This window comes from Quercus suber, unplaced genomic scaffold (genome assembly GCF_002906115.3).
Source record: "Quercus suber isolate HL8 unplaced genomic scaffold, Cork oak 2.0 scaffold_276, whole genome shotgun sequence".
In the NCBI taxonomy this organism is placed as follows: Eukaryota; Viridiplantae; Streptophyta; class Magnoliopsida; order Fagales; family Fagaceae; genus Quercus; species Quercus suber.
In genome coordinates this window covers 596,897-614,266 of record NW_027069732.1, presented here as the reverse complement: position 1 = coordinate 614,266, position 17,370 = coordinate 596,897, and the positions used below count along the sequence as shown (strand labels likewise).

The 17,370-nt window shown below is 39.3% G+C and overlaps 1 protein-coding gene across 1 annotated transcript; it reads left to right on the top strand.

Annotated features, from left to right (window-relative positions):
• Positions 1–614: 614 nt before the first annotated feature.
• On the top strand, positions 615–2,992 carry LOC112010709 (UPF0481 protein At3g47200). Its single transcript, XM_024043064.2, has 2 exons — positions 615–961; positions 1,840–2,992. Exons 1-2 carry the CDS (start codon positions 615–617, stop codon positions 2,990–2,992), a joined length of 1,500 nt encoding a protein of 499 aa, XP_023898832.2.
• The last annotated feature ends 14,378 nt before the right edge of the window (positions 2,993–17,370 follow it).

Here is a 17,370-nt window from a genome sequence, read left to right as displayed (position 1 = left end):
GGAAAAAAAATAAAATAAAATTATAACAAGTTGTGATTGATGAAACATAAAGTGGAACACAAAGGAAATCGTATCAAACTTGTTACGTAAACAAAGTCTGAAGGAAATGCTAGGTTAATCACGAAGGGGATCATATCAAACTTGTTATGTAATAAAGTCTGAAGGAACCCACTTTTTCTTGTGTGACAATTAAATTTTTTTTTTTTTTTTTTTTTTAAATTCTGGGCAAAGATGATCCGACAATTAGCAGATAGCATAAAGCTAGTATAAAAACAAAGAATTCCCTGAAACTAATTCCTGTTCGATGGATAAGAACAAAAAGCTAGTCATAATTTATAGTTTATTCAAAAAGTGTGCCATGTAATAAAATCCATCAGCTACTTTCACTTTCTTCTATATTTTTTCTACATATCTTGTAGATGAATATATTCCATACTTGCGATGCCTATCAAGTCATAAAATGTAGCTGCTTCATAACACTTTGTACATTTAGTCCCCAAGTAATTAAATAATCGACTAAGAGCATAAGTCCTAAATTTCTCAAGCTTAAGTTTCCCCGTACCATGGACAGCTAAGTTCCAAAATTCAATTGCCTTCTTTGCAGCAAACTTGTCATGGAGTCCTGTTTGAGTAACGGTGTCAAAAGAGAAGCTTGCGAAACAAGTAGAGGTGCCACTGAGGAGGCCCAAGTGCACAGCATTTCAGTACAAACTAGTACCCTGGAGGCAAGGTTTGAAACTGTAAAGGCGGCAGGAGAAAATGCAAAGAATCGTCATCCATCACCAAAGATACAAAAGGTTATATTCTTGCTGCGAGATCAAGAGGATTTTAAGAAGTACTATGAGCCAAGGGTGGTATCACTTGGTCCTATCCATCATGGTAAAGAAAAGTACAAGCTAGCAGAAAAGTACAAGCTTGTGCTGACATATGAATTCATCAATGGTAGTGGCAAGGAGATAAAAGATTTTGTTAGGTTCTAAGGTCTTAGGATTTTATGTATTTAGAACTCTAATTTCTAATGTTGGCAAACCATGATCAAAACATTGTATTTAGTCTTATTTAGACTTGCTCAAAGTTGGTTTAATATTGTAAAGTTGGAATCGAGTGGCTGCAGAAGTACTTGGGACTCTCGGCCTGGCTCGATCGATCGAAGAATAGACTCGATCGATCGAAAATCGCACAGGTTGAATTTTCTGCAGAATTTCCAACTCAGCCCTACTTCATTAAACGTTTAGGGTTTTATGTTTTTACCCTAGGTATATAAATAAAACCCTAGCCACGTTTTTGAAGGTTGTCCATATTGTATTGTTGCTCATACATTGCTGTTTTGTGTGAATCTCGTGTGAGATCTTTGAGGAGCTTTCCTTTACACAAAACTTAGGGTTTTCATGGTGGAGATGATTTCAACATCTTGAAGATCATTACTGTTGCAACCATTGGAACTTAAAAGAAAAGCAAGCGGAGAGCTTGTAGCTGATTGAAGAATTCAAGAAAGAAGTAGTCCGTGGATTCGGAGCTTGCGCGTGGTCGTGTCAGGAAGTTCTACTGGTGGGTAGCATTAGGAAGTCGAGCGGGGAGCTTGTAGTCCTTTTGTACGAACTTCAATTCTTTCATAGTGAATTCAGGTTAGCCTTGAGGATCGGTGGGTCAAATCCTCCCCAGGTTTTTACCGTGTGGTTTCCTGGGTGATCATATCTTGTGTTATTTATTTTCCGCTGCATTATTATTCTTGATATGATTGTTTGGATTGTTTTAACCTAGAATTGCTTAATTTGACTAAGTAACAACTTGGCTAATTAATTTAGGCTACGCAATCTGTGTGTTTAAGGGGTCTAAATTTCCATCAGATTTATACAAGAAGATTGAGGAGAACATCAAGGAACTGAGGGAATGCTTTGAGGAGGAGGTGACCAAAAAATATGATGATGAGGCCCTCGCTTGGCTGTTGTTTGTGGATGGTTGTGCAATACTACAATACATATACTGCACTACTAAAGACCAGTTCAAACAGTTGAACATAAAAACTGACAGTGTTACATTTGGACAACAAGATTTGTTCTTGCTGGAGAACCAACTTCCTTATCGCCTTCTCAAATGGTTGATGAGCTTGAGTAAGATGAAAAAGGAGTTGTGGGAATCAATTCAAACTTACTTTGCACAACACAGTATGGTACCAGACGAACAGCAATCAAAGCAGCAACAAACAAAAGGCAAGAGAGGCGATACAGTTCTTTCAGATGAGAAGATAAACGAACAAATAATATCAATGGATAAAGAGCCCATCCATCTTCTTGATCATCTGAGGACAAAACTCTTGGGTAAAGCACAACTGGATTCTATTCCGATTTCAAAGAAAAAAACAATCCAAAATTGGCAATCCTATCGCAATGTTCAGGAGCTTAAAGCAGCAGGTATCCGTTTAAAACGTAGTCGCAATAGTTGCTTGCGTGACATATCATTTAGTAAACAAATCCTTCGTTTTGGGCACCTGTCTCTTCCACCAAATATTGTGGATGACTCAACGAGGCCTAAGTTCTTGAACTTGATAGCCTACGAAATGTGTCTGGATTTTGAAAATGATTTCGGGATCACCTCTTACATATCTTTTCTTGATTCACTGATCGATGAAGCCAGCGATGTTAAGATGCTAAGGAAAGCACGGATACTCCGCAACTTCCTTGGCAGCGATGAAGAAGTGGCTAAGCTCTTCAATGAGATAGGCACTGACTTGGTGCCTAACCCCGATATATATAAGGATGTCAAGTCCGATATTCAGGGATTCTATGAATGCAAATGTACAACATGGATGGCTCAATTCATCCACGACCATTTCAGCAGTCCTTGGACGTTTCTTGCTTTCTGTGGTGTATTACTAGGACTTGGTCTAACTGCCGCTCAGACTTGGTATGCCGTCGAGTCTTCCCGGCCAGGACCATACGATGATTTATGCAAGAATTTAACACAAACCTTGCAAAAGGTAAAGTTTAATTGACTGCAAATGTACAACATGGTTTCTATGCCTTTCAGTCGGTGGTTGCCAAATAAAAACACTTTAATAAGAGTTCAACGCTAGTTATGTTTTCAAAGAATTCAACATTTGTTATGTTTTCACATGGGTCATCATCCCAAGGCCACATATTGTATAAATTTGTTTAATTTGGTGTTGATGTTTTCATGAATGTATGAAATAAGTCAGAGTGTGCATTCCAAATTGATGTAATGTGTGTGAAATGGAAATAATTATGCCTAAGATTTTGTGTGCAACTTGTGTTAAATGTATATGTAATTAAATTTGAGATGAATACTTGATCCAATATGTCGCCTATATTATGATTTAATCTTGTAAAGAAAAAGGTGGAAATAGACTCAAATCTCTGTGTCCTCTCTTTTCTACATGCAAGGGGCAGTTGCAGTAGCATTTGTAAACTGTATATCAACTTGTTGCTACATTCTCTTCTCATTGTGCAAGAGGCCTGGGATCACATCCCATCTATCAAGGAGGGCAGTTTGAGTATTGAGGGAGTGTTAACTATTATAAATGAAATAGAAAATTGCGGAGATTGTAGAGAAGAAGCAATAGGAAAGAGAAGGAGAGGACACAAGGGTTATGTGCTTCGAAGTGACACCCTATGTCCATGAAAGAAGTCCTTGATGGCTACATCTTCACTTTCACTAGCATTAGAATGATCACAAAATAGATGAGAATCAAAAGGTAGAGATCCTCTAGGTGTTATAATGAATAATCTAAAAGAAAATGACAATGGCAAAACAAAGGAATGAGTAGAAGCCATATAAGGCTATGCAATATGCTCATTAATAACCTTGTATGATCATAGTGCATGCCCTAAGCTAGAGTACATGAAGCGCACACAATGATTTATGCAATATGAACTTGTGTGTGGCATTCTAACAAACAATTTGTGTCCAATAGTGAAAACAGACAATTTTCAGAGTTGTAGGTAATGTCTAGTTTCCCGAAATTTTACACACACACAATATAAACTACTCAAGGGCAGAACACACTGCTAATATGAACCAGTATGAAAGCACCAAAGCCGCCATTCAAGATTTTGTTCATAATACAAGCGTGAATATGAGATGTCATAAAGCTGAAAGTCCAAAAAACTCCTATGAAAAGGTTCGATCGATCGAGAATTCGAGACACAATCAAAGAAAAATTCGATTGATTAAAAAATCAATCGGAAAATCAGAAATTTTGGCAAACAAGTTCAATCAATCGAAAAGCATTTGAAGAGCGACTGAAAATTACAGAAATGATGCTACTGAAGTTCAAAACCCTCTAAATGACCTAGATGCAACAAACTATAATATAATCAACATTTACTCTTGCAACTAGACATGTACACCTCTTCTCTAAACAAAAATTACTCACTTTTTTTTTTTATTGGGGAAAAAAAATTTAATCACTTAATTCAAGTTCGCAAGAGTTAGTAAATTCAAGCTCATTACTCATTAGAATCTGAACACATATGCACCCAATTAGTGACCAATAACAGGACATTCATGCAATGTAGAATATTTAGTAAATCTTGAGTGGGTGGAACATGTCAGTGAGCCAGTTATATAAAATATTTGAGGTGGCGAAGGGCAATAAAAGAAACCTTAAAACACTACTTCTCTTAAGCTACTTCTTATACAAATGATCTCAAATGCAATTCACTTCTTTGAATCTGACTTTTTATTTGCTCGTGATCTCAAGATTTAATCCAACATGACATTTGATTATGGTTGAATTTTCAATTATTTATGATGCTCTTTAGTTAGTTATTTTTTTTAGATGTATTAGCAAAGGACGTTTTGAATTTTTATTAGTTTTGCTTGTAACTTTATTGATATTTGTGTATGGTAATTATTACAGGCCATTAAATACTGAGACTAGTCTTCATATCAAGCAAGGAGTATACCTAACAACTTCACATCTCATTGCCTAACCTCAAAACTTAAATTGATCGAGTAATGTAGATTAATGATTGTTTGAAAAATACTTAAGAGGCAAAGTGATCTATTTGGATTCCCTAGATTGAAAGTAGGAAATAAGGTCTTTTAATATTTATTTTATAAATTGGAATAATGTTTTTTGTAACGTATTTTTTATTTATGTTTTCATGATTGTGTCCATAATAAGTAAATCAGGTGAGGACTCCATATAAATCTAATGAGAGAGAGAGAGAGAGAGAGAGAGAGAGAGAGAGAGAGAGAGAGAGAGAGAGAGAGAGAGAGAGAGAGAGAGACCACTCTTGTTAACTAGTGCTCTCTTTCTCTCTCTTCCGTGTTTGCTCTCTATTCAATCTAAGGTTTCCATTAGCCATTTACCATGCACCCTAGTATTTGGTATGTGAAACTCGTTGGCAGCCCAACAGGGACGGACGCAGGATTTTAAGTTGGGGGGGAGGCCGCCGGAGATAAGCGAAATTTTTTTTTCAAATTGCATTCATATAGTATTAATAAACTATCATATAATATTAGTATAGTATTAATAAAAAAATTCAAATACAATTGCAAATACGCATTCATATAGTATAAAAAAATTCCGGAATTGGAACATCCACATTTTCTAGAATTGGAATAGCAACATTAGTTGTTGGCAATTCCACGTTGACTACGGAAGAATTTGAAGTTGAACCTTTTCTTTTGAAAAATCAAGCATTGTATTTGATTTTTTCATGATCTACAAATAAAATAAAAATCATATAAGAATCACTGTTATTTTCTTAAATTTGTATTACAATTTTTTATATTATATGATTTGTTTTTTCCTTTTATCTTTGGTCTGCCTTTATTTATATCTTTGTGTTGTCTCTGCCTTTATTCATCTTTCTGTCTTTGTGTTGTCTCCATCTTTCTAATTTTGACCCACTAACCAGGTAATCCCACTACCGAGCCTACTAACAAAAACTTTTCTTAACTTTACCCTTTTTTTTTTTTCTATCACTTGCCCGTTGCCCAACTCCACTTGTCCCTATTATGTGCCCAACTACCAGTCAACAAAGAAAAAACTATTTCTACAAACTCTACTTTCTATCTCTCTATCTCTCTTATCTATATAATGCAAGAGTCAAGCGAGAGAGTCACAGACTCACAAACACAAAGTGACAATGACAAATCCAAAAAGCCAAAAAAAAAAAAAAAAAAAAAAAAACACCACTGGCAGCACAAATTCAATTCACAATCACCAACATCAATTCAATTCATCACTCATCAGTAAAAACACAAACATGAAACAGCACAAGTCCACAAGGCATAAGCACAGTTTCTGTGAATCTCAGATTCTCAGATCACAAACATTTTATTAGGTTTTGAAGCAAAAGATAAGAGTAAATACCTGTGATGGGTGTCCGTGGGCGACGGCAGCGGCAAGTGGGTCTCGCATGGGTCTCGCCAGCTGGGTACTGGACTGGGTAGCAAGATCAAGATAGGTCTCCACCTCTCTGGTCTCGCAAGTGTCACAGCGTCACGGCTCTCTATCTCTCTGTCTCTCTCCGTCATGGCGACACGGGTCTTTGATTAAGATGGGTCTCTATCTCTCTGTCTCGCTTGCCTCTCACTTTCCTTTCTTTTTTTTCCTTCTATTTTTTGCTTTCTCTCTATCTCGCTGTCTCTCTCCATCACGGTGACACGGGTCTCTGATCAAGATGGGTCTCTGAGTAGTGAGTACTCTTGCCTCTTTATCTCTCTGTCTCGCTCACCTCTCACTTTCCTTCCTTCTTCTTTTTTTTTTTTTTTTTTTTTTTAATTTATGTGGGTTATGGGCTCCTGGGCTGGCTGGATGATGGGCTAGGGGTGTTCATGATTTTTGGGAGAGGGCCCGAGCTAAAAACCAGGGAGCCTGAGCTAAAAACTCAGGGGGGCCTAAGCCCCCTTTTTTTTTTTGGAAAAATTTTAGCAAGCCCGGACCCCCTTAGCCCTCTTCCTGGATCTGTCCCTGGTCAGCCCAATATATGTGGTTCTTACATCAAATGAACATTAATGGATGTGGGCTGGGCTTTTTGAATCCAATATGTAAGATGTGAAAAAAGGGCATGTTGACTTTGATCTACGTACTTTCGCTGCATCAAGGTCAACACACAAGGGTTTGCAAAAACAGCATGAGCTTACACACAAAACTCTATCTTTATGCACTTTGGATATTTATACACAAAATTTCTTTAACTATTGAAATACATTTTTTTTTTAGTTAGAGTGAGAACGATAATAAAAAGAAAGGTATATAGTGATAAAGGTATTCTCGTTAAGAAAATTCAAGGCATGACACATAAGGAAGACGACAGTTCCTCTAGACCCATCAGCTTCCCATAAGCGGACGAGGATCCAAAGCAACGACACCATGAAGCTGACGACCCCACGGTACTCGATAGGAGAGCCGACGGGAAGTCGACGAGAAGCCTTTGAACGAGACAATTGACCTACGAAGTGAAGAGGCCGACGGGTCTAGCGTGGCTTAGCTTGATGTCCACGAATATCAATGCAAGGAAATATCTTGTATCCCACAACTAACCCTAATCAGAGGAATCTCTACAAGGAAAAGATCGCGCAAAATACGTGTATTAATGAAATCTTTCCTACAAGGAAAGACCTTCTCCACTAAGAAACGAAGGTCAGCTCTACACTCCTATAAAAACCCCAAAGCCCTCACAAATCAAGGTACGTGTAATTTTCCCAATTCTGGCACTCTAGAGTTGTCGAAATTCTCTTTAACTTAGCCTTTAAAGGGTATTTGGCTAGTACCACACCGGTACTCTCTGTAAGGTCTTTTTTGTTTTTGTTTCTCAATTTCTGTTTAGAGCACGTGAGAACCGCGATTCACTGACGATTTTTGGCATCATCAATTGGCACCATCTGTGGGAAAAATGACATAGTAAAGACTAGCAGCAATACTACCACTTCCCAAACAAAGAGTTGTATGGTACTCACTCACTTGATGGCAACCAACAACAACCAAGGAGATGAACCACGCATTACTGCCCTCAAAAGGAAGGTACAGACTCTCACTATGGCTATAGAACACTTTATCAAACAAGACCACGACTGTAAGAACAGCTGCGCCAAAGGAACATGGAACCCAACAATCATAGAGAGGAGCAAGAGGGTACCAGCGCCGAAAGAAGGGACCAAGAAGGACCAGAAGGTAGCAATGCCCTGAGTAGACAAGAGCGACAAGACACCAGTTGCTAAGCTTCATGGATGCTTTTTGGGTTTTACTGATCAGGAGAAAACTTCGTTCGTCACCAGCCAAGGCCTTTTTTTGTTACAAAGTGATGTCGTTCATCCTCAAGAACACGGGCGCAATGTATGAGAGACTCATAAATAAAATGTTTGCACATCATATTGGGAGGAATGTCCAAGTCTACGTGGACGACATGCTAGTGAAAAGTCGACAGGAAGATGACCATTTGGACGACCTTAAGGAGACCTTCGATAGCCTCTGCTCTTATAACATGAAGCTTAATCCAAGAAAATGCGCATTTAGGGTAACGGTTGGAAAATTCCTAAGGTTCATGGTGTCTCAAAGGAGCATTGAAGTCAACCTAGACAAGATCCAGGCCATAATGGAAATGGCACCACCTAGGAACATAAATAAGTGCAAAGCCTCAACGGCAAGGTAGCGGCATTGAACGGGTTCGTGTCAAGGGCAACGGACAAATGCCTGCCTTTCTTTCGCACGTTGAAAAAGTCCTTTGAGTGGACGGCCGAGTGTTAACAAGCATTCGAGGACTTAAAAGGCATACCTCTCTTCCCCACCATTTCTAAGTCCTTTCAAACTTGGGGATGACCTATTTCTCTACCTGGCCATCTCCTCAGCTACCGTCAGTGCGGCTATAGTCAGAAAAGAAGACTGGGTGTAAAAGCTTGTATACTGCACTAGCCAAGCACTCCGAGGAGCAAATGAGAAGTACCCCTCGATGGAGAAGCTAGCCTTCGCCTTAGTGACCACAGCTCACAAACTTAAACCATATTTCTAGGCCTACACTATGGCCATTCTAACAGACAAGCCTCTACGAAGAGCAATGAGTAATTCGGAAGCCACTGGTCAGATGGCACTATGGGCAATTAAGTTGAGCGAATTTGACGTACAATACTGCCCACGCACTGCCATGAAGGGACAGGTGGTCGCTAACTTCATTGAGGAATTCACCAATATGGAAGGCCAGGGGGTAGAAAAGCATCTCCAATGGATTATCCACACAGATGGATTGTCCAATAGGCAAGCTAGCAGGGTAGATATAGTACTCCACTCTCCAGAAGGGGACGAGATCAAGTGCATGGTTTGTCTCAACTTCCCTACGACTAATAATGAGGCGGAGAACAAAGCTTTAGTGGTAGGACTAGATCTTGCAAAAGTAGCAGGGGCCACAAGTGTGGTTGTTTATTGCGATTCTCAGGTGGTCACAAGACAGGTGAAGAGTGGCTATGAATGCAAAAGCGAACAGATGAAGAAATACCTAGAGCAAGTAAGGAAACGGATGGTCAACCTTCAGGCCAAGTTTATTCAAATCCCAAGGGAAGAGAATGAGCAAGTCGACCGTTTTGCCAAGGCTGCATCAGCAGAACACATGCTCATCCCCAGTAAGCTACTTTCTTTTGTTTAACTTTTACCTTTGCTAGACAACATCAATGTGCAGGAAATAGGCTCAAAAAGCAACTGGACCACACCAATAGTTTCATACTTGAAACACGGCACACTACCTGTTGGTAAGGAGGCCGTAAGGAAGTTGAAGGTTCAGGTGACATGATTCGTCCTAATAAAGGATTTCTTGTACAAAAAAGGCTAGGAAGCAAATTATGTCATGAGGGAAGTTCACAATCACTAGTGCACAAGCTAATTTGGGCAGGATACTATTGGCTTACCATGCAGAAGGATGCCCAAGCCTATGTCAAAGCTTGCGACAAGTGTCAGAGATTTAGCAACATCATTAGACAGCCAACAGAAGAGCTCACTCCAATGACAGCTCCATGGCCTTTCACTCAATGGGGGTTAGACATCATGGTCCCATTCCCAATGATGGCAAGACAGGTGAAGTTCCTAGTGATCAGTATAGATTACTTTACCAAATGGGTGGAAGCTGAAGCATTGGCTACCATCACGGAGAAAAACGTACGACGCTTCGTCTAGAGAAACATCATCTGCAGGTACAAGATCCCTAGAGTCTTGGTCTCGAACAACAGAAAGCAGTTCGACAATGAGTCATTCTGGGATTTTTGCTCACAGCTGGGGGTCAAGAATCACTACTCCTCACCTACCCACCCTTAGGCCAATGGAAAAATTGAGGTCACAAATCGATCCTTGCTCAAAATCATCAAGACTCAGCTCGAGGGGGCAAAAGGTATATAGCTAGACGAACTGCCAAGTGTACTATGGGTGTACACATGCCCTTGACTTTTTATTAAAAAAATATTATATATATATAATTTTTTTTCTTTTTTACCGGTTTAATTTATCATTAAAAATATTTTGGCACACTATGGCTTAAATCTTGCACACCCTGATTATATATCAACTTTACTATTTTTTTCCTCAAATCACTAACTTTATAACAAAAATTATTATAACATGATAACAATACACATACATGTATCAAACCCTTTGTATTTCCTGAGTATTAGATTATATTAAGTTATATTATATTTACACTATACATGTATATATCATACACATATGCATATATCATACTCATACACATCACAATGCACACAAATTACTTTATAACAAAACAATAATAATAATAATGCACAAATCATACACATACGCAAAACTAACAAACACTCACTCTTTACTATTAGAATTAAAGATATCGAGATAGACAAATAGAGAAGAAAGATGAGATGAGATTCATGAGAGAGATTCAAGCATTTGATTAGTTAAGTAAACACTTAATGTATTATTGATGTGTGGATGTGTGTGGTTGTGTTAGTTAATAATTCATACAATGCAAGTGAGATGAGGTTTTCCATTTAGTTTAAAATATTTTTATAAAAACAATGACAAATAGATAGTGACAATTGCATAAAAATAAAAATGTTATACAAACTCAATAAAATAAAATAGTCATATCGACCCACATTGACATTAGATAATAACGATTGATAATGAACTATCATGTGATGATTTCAAAATATGAAAACTCATAGAAGGATATTGTAACATTTTATGTATTTGAGACTGTTTTTTTTTTTTTTTTTTTTGGTCGATAACTAAATATATTTAAGTTTTCTTTTTATTAAATTTTGTATAATTTAACTTTCTAAATGACCACCCCTAAAAAATATTTCTAGAGCTGCCACTGGGCATACAGGACAATGACCAGAACACCTACAGGAAAGACACCATTTCGACTAGCATATGGGAGAGAAGCTGTTATCCCTGCTGAGGTCGAACTCACAAGTTACAGTGTGGAGAATCATGATGAGAGTAGGAACGACGAAGCCATGCACCTACAGCTTGACCTAATGGACGAGGTCAGAGTAACAACTGAACAAAGGTTAGCACGATACCAGGACCTCATGGCCAAGCACTACAACTCTAGAGTCAAGCACAAAGATTTTTAAGTTGGAAACCTTGTCCTGAGGAAGGTGATGGGCGCCACGAGAGATCCTTCCCAAGGAAAGTTAGGACCTAATTGGGAAGGACCCTACAGAATCACTTCATGGCAGAGGAATGGCACCTATCACCTGGAAACACTTGACGGACAGAAGTTGCATCATCCATGGAACATAGAGCACCTAAAGAAATACTACCAATAGATGATGGCATATAGACCACCACTCCTCATTTTCAGATTACTTCTTTCTAGTTTTTTAATTTTCTACAGTACCTTTTAAGCCCAAATGGCAGCTTTTAATTTTTTCAAGAACAATTTTTGGCTTATGCATATATTTATCATAATAAGAGGAGTTATTTAGATATGTCATATGTATATATACATCTCTACAAAACCACATCTACAACTGAGTCCTTAAGTGGACGAACACATACCTAGGGATGCATAGAAATATATAAGTCCTTAGAGTGGACAGACACATCCTTAAGTGGGCGGACACATCCCAAGGGATGCTTAGATATATAGAAGTCCTTAGAGTGGACGGACACGTCCTTAAGTGGATGGACACATCCCAAGGGATACCTAGAAATATATAAGGACGGACACGTCCTTAAGTGGACGGATACATCCCAAGGGATGCCTAGAAATATAGAAGTCCTTAAAGTGGACGTACACGTCCTTAAGTGGACGGACATATCCCAAGGGATGCCTAGAAATATACAAATCCTTAGAGTGGACGGACACATCCTTAAGTGGACGAACACATACTTAAGTGGACGGACGTATCCTAGAGGATACCTTGAAATGTATACAAGTCCCTAAGTGCATGGGTACAAGTCCATGAGTGGACGGATACGAGAAACCCCCAACAGATAGCTTAAATTGCATATAAGTGGGTTACGTAATTCCTTAGGTGGATGGCCTATACATGCCCTATAAATTTTCTTACCTACGAGGTACACAGATGGCCAAAAATACCGACAGGTATTCGGTCTTCAGAAATAACCTAAGTATTGCTTATGGGTTAAAACAAATGACTGTAGATATCGACGAGGTACCCAGTCTATAAAAAATACAACTCTTGGCCTACTAGGTGACAGACGACTAAGGACACCGACGGGTGCTTAGTCTCAAGGTTTCTGCTAGGTCTAACCCCCAAGGTGGACGAGCAATCACACATACCAATGAGTATCAAGACAGACGAATAGATTAGAAAATGATGCATGGCAAAAGCATCTTCAAACAGAAGGGCACTTGCAAGCGACAAATATAATAAAAATAAATAAAAGCCCATAAAAGGCAAAGTGTTTACAGTAAAGCCCAAAAAACAGAAAGGCACTTTCCATTGTCTGAAAATAAAAAGGAATACATAAAAATTAGAAAATTAAAAAAAAAAATAAAAAAAATAAAAAAAAAAAGAAGATGGAGAAGCATCCAAAGCAGATGGGTTCACAGCATTCTAAGCAGAAGGGCCCTTAGGAGGTAGGACCAAAGGAGCAACAATGCCTATAGGAACAGGTTGAGCGATAATCATGCTATCATCTGACGGGCTCACAACATTCTAGGTAGAAGGGTCCTCAACAGGCTGGACCAAAAGAGCGACGGTGCTTGCAGGAATAGGTTAAGCAATAACCATACCGTCATCTTTTGGGCTCTACTCCTCTATATGAATGGAATCATCAGACTCTTCATTGACGGTGTTACCACCCCCAAGAGTCGTCAGCACTGGATCGTCAAGAGTGATCTTGGATAAGTCAAGGTTTGGGTAAACAAACCCAACTTGCTTTAAGCAGTCCTTGAATCTATCACCATAGTAGACGCCACATGCATCGATAAAGGTTTGGGAAGCCCTAAACTCTGCCACGTCGTCGGCCTTGGCCTTATCCATCTGTTCACGGAGGGTTGACAGTTCCGTCGCCAAACCTACCTTCACCTTCTCCGTTCCTTCTTGGAGATGGACTCCTCATTCAACTTAGCATTTATGAACATCAGTTCCTTGTTGAGAGTACAGAGGGCCTCCTTATACTGGTCCCGCTCCTTGTTTTTAATCTCCTGACACTTTAGATACTGACGGATCACCCCCCCTTGGGTAACGCACTTGTCTTGAAGCGCCTTTATACGCACCAATGCCTAAGATCAAGACATTCGTCAGTAAAAGAATGTACAAGTGGCACATAAGAACATGGTTTAAGAAAGACATTCCCTAGACAAATCAAAGAGATCCGACGCCCCTAAGTCCTTAGTCGTCTAATCAGCACAAGGGTCCAAATCCGTCTCCTTGATGATTGAATCAACCGTCTCAACGGCGTATTCCTTATGCGTAAGCAAACGGCAAACGGCTCCTTGAGCGACGGGACCCCTCCCCTTCATCAGCTCTTTGCAAACTCTATGGCTAGGTTTAGGAGGCGACGGCTATTTTGGTTGCTTGTCACCAACGAGGGAACACAACCCCTTCTTATGCAAACGGTCGTCTTTGCCTTCATTTTTTCTTTTCGAGGCTCACTTAGTGACGACCTTAAAGGCTGACACTAAGGACCCACCTTTCTCTTTCTGCTTGCATGCTACAACAGCTTGCCTCACCAACGCCTTCTGTCTTTTGGCTTCCGTCTTTCTTTAGAAAATGGGCGGATGTTAGAAAAGGAAAAGACAGACGGCGGGAGAAAGATAAGGAATTCACAACTTATGCTGACGGGAATAAGCGTGTAATCCACGGGCTTCAGCCAACGGTTTAAGACCACCGTAGTATGTGTGAAGGGTGTCTAGGGTGACGAGGTCTTTCCACTTCCTTTGACTAAAAGGGATCTCTAGCACACGACGAATAAAAGCCTCCTGCTCGTCGATTATTTGAAAACGGACACTAGCTGAAAGAAGAAAGAAACAGAAGATGTTAAATACACGACAAAAGGATTAAGGCAAGGGAAAAAGAAAGTGGACGGTGTCACCCCTGAATCCCTCACAATACCCCACGTATTGTCAAAAACGTTAGGCATGTTGTCCCATTCCTCCGGTCTACACACCCAGTCTGTCCCTTGGACAAAGAAATACCTATTCTTCCAATTTCTATTTGAATCAGGCATGTCTGACACTAGCCGGAGCGATGTCTTCCTCACTAGGAAGTGATAGATTTCTTTGGATGAAGAGATATGTTAGGGTCTATAGCAATAGAAGAACTTGTCGCTAAGTCGACCCCAAATTACTTCAGCTCCAATGAATATTCTCCAAGCATTAGGAGCTATTTGGCTAACAAATATGCCTAAATAGTTAGCCAACTGACAATGTAATTCCGTTAGTGGTAGTCTCAATCCCGCAACGAACATGGCGTCATACATACCAACATTTGAGGTCTTCCCAGAATAGCACCGTTTAAACTTTTTGGGCAGATGGATTAGGATATTCTCGGGGATTTGGTAACAGTCATGAAGGGTAAAAATCATTAACAGTCCATATCGCAGGAAGAATGAAGGGATGGGTGCCACTGTCCTCTTTGATCCCCTGGATCTCCTCCTTCAGAAGGGGTTCCCTCATCATCCTCTTCGTTCTCTTCATCCTCTTCTCCCTCATCCTCATCCTCATTTTCATTACTCAAGGATTGGGTGGACGGCTCCCTTTTTGGGGACTAAGGAGAATCTTCCCCAGGCTCGCGCCCTAACAGAAAGACCCCATCGTAACCCTCACCCTCACAGACTAACAATGATAGTTCACTCCTCGCTTCCCTATCTGACATCTATCCACCTACAAGCAACGGAGGTATTTTTCTAAGAACCTATCTTGACTAGTCACAAAACATAAAAAGGGGATTGGTTGCAAAAGTATAAATAAAAGCAAAGAGAAGAGAACTTACAAAAAAACAGATGAATTGAAAGCAACAGTCCCTCTAAGGAGTGACGGAGGCAAAGTAACGGGTGGCTTGGACGACGGAATGACAATTATTTCTTTTAAGGCTCCCAAAGGTGAAATAAGGAGATATGGGAGGAGGTAAGGGACTATTTATAGGACAAAGAAGCACAAGAAATGAAGCGACACTTTTGATCAGAAACGAGGCCAACCGACTAGTGTCATATGTCTCCTAGCATTTAATAAAGGCTGCTCAAGGGAAATTAATGACACCCCTTTTTAAAAAAAATAATAAATAAATTGCAGTAAATGATTGCACTCCATGACTTGTCAGTTGGAGCTAACGGAGCCATTTAGTAGGGCAGCTGATAAGGGTATTCTCGTTAAGAAGATTCAAGGCATGGCACACAAGGAAGATGACGGTTCCTCTGGACTCGTCAGCTTCCCATAATCGAACAGGGATCTGAAGCAATGACACCATGAAGTTGACAATCCCACAGTACCCAATGAGCATCTTTATAAAGTCGATGGGAAGCCTTCGAATGAGGCAATTGACTGACGAAGTGAAGAGCCCGACGGGTCCAGCGTGACTTAGCTTGATGTCCACGAATATCTATGCAAGGAAATATTTTGTATCCAACGACTAACCCTAATTAGAGGAATCTCTACAAGGAAAGGATCGTGCCAAATACGTGTATTAATGAGAATCTTCCCTACAAAGAAAGACCTTCTCCACCAAGAAACAAAGGTCAGCTCTACACTATTACAAAAACCCCAAAGCCCTCACAAATCAAGGTACGCGTAATTTTCCCAACTTTGGCACTCTAGAGTTGTAGAAATTCTCTCTAACTTAACCTTTGAAGGATATTTGGCCGGTACCACACCAGTACTCTCTGTAAAGTCTTCTTTGATTTTGTTTCATAGGTTCTATCTAGAGCATGTGAGGACCACGACTCACTAATGATTTTTGGCATCATCATATAAATTTCTTCATCTTCAAGCTATAAATGGACTACTTTTCCCAAAAAAAAAAGGGTATGAGAATTAATTTATATATTATATCAACATGGTCGTATAAATACAACATTTATATGAATGCATGAGCACAAACCGAACCATTTTTTCACCTTTTACTAAAGCAAGCATGGCATGGGATGCACAAATTTCAAATTGAACGTACTTTTCCTATATATTAATGTGAGTTATACCTTCATGTTTATGCAGCAGGATTGGTATCTAATGTAGTGCACTTTAGTAACGTTTTGCTATAATAAGAACCTAGTACGTACTTCGCATCAACATTTCCTATGATAAATTGTGCTTCAAACAAAAGAAGAACATATGTGATACACGTGAAAGAGTCATTATCTACTCAGCAAGTTTGGTATAAACTGTTGAGATAAAATTGTTGTTTCTATTTTTACATCAAGCCTAGTATCAAACATTACTCTGTGCTATGGTTTCATTGTACTAATGTACTGTTGGAAGTGGTAAACCAAAAGGTGCCTCTTGATATTTCATAACTATTTGTGTCTTTTGTTTTTCCATAACTGTTTGTGTCTATTGTCATTCCATAACGTCTATGTCTTTGAGTCTTCCACATTCTAGAATTTTCTGTTATGAAACAAAGAGTCATGATAATAATGATAGCTCTTATAACTTCACCCTATAAAAGGGGATGGATGTATGATGTGAAAGTGTGTGAGAGAAAAAGTTGTAGTCAGCTCTTTGTTGTAGTAGCCTAATCTCTTTGTTTGTGAGTTTGAAATACTCTAATAAAATTTTTAGTCCTCTCTCTCTTGTGAGTACTTTGTTGAATTTTAAGTCAAGGCTTTATAAAGCCAACAAAGTGGTTTCAGAGCCAAGTTTTTAGAGCCTAGAGTCTTTGTCTACACCATTAGTGAAGATGCCTTCTAATATGGTGCAACCACAAATTCCTAAATTGACGAAAGAAAATTATGAGAGCTAGCAGATTCAA

Excerpts from the sequence above, each read along its gene's own strand:
- LOC112010709 (XM_024043064.2), top strand. The coding sequence starts at position 615 with ATGGAGTCCTGTTTGAGTAACGGTGTCAAAAGAGAAGCTTGCGAAACA. Across the intron at positions 962-1,839 it reads GGTAGTGGCAAGGAGATAAA|TCCATCAGATTTATACAAGA; the intron begins AGATTTTGTTAG and ends GGGGTCTAAATT.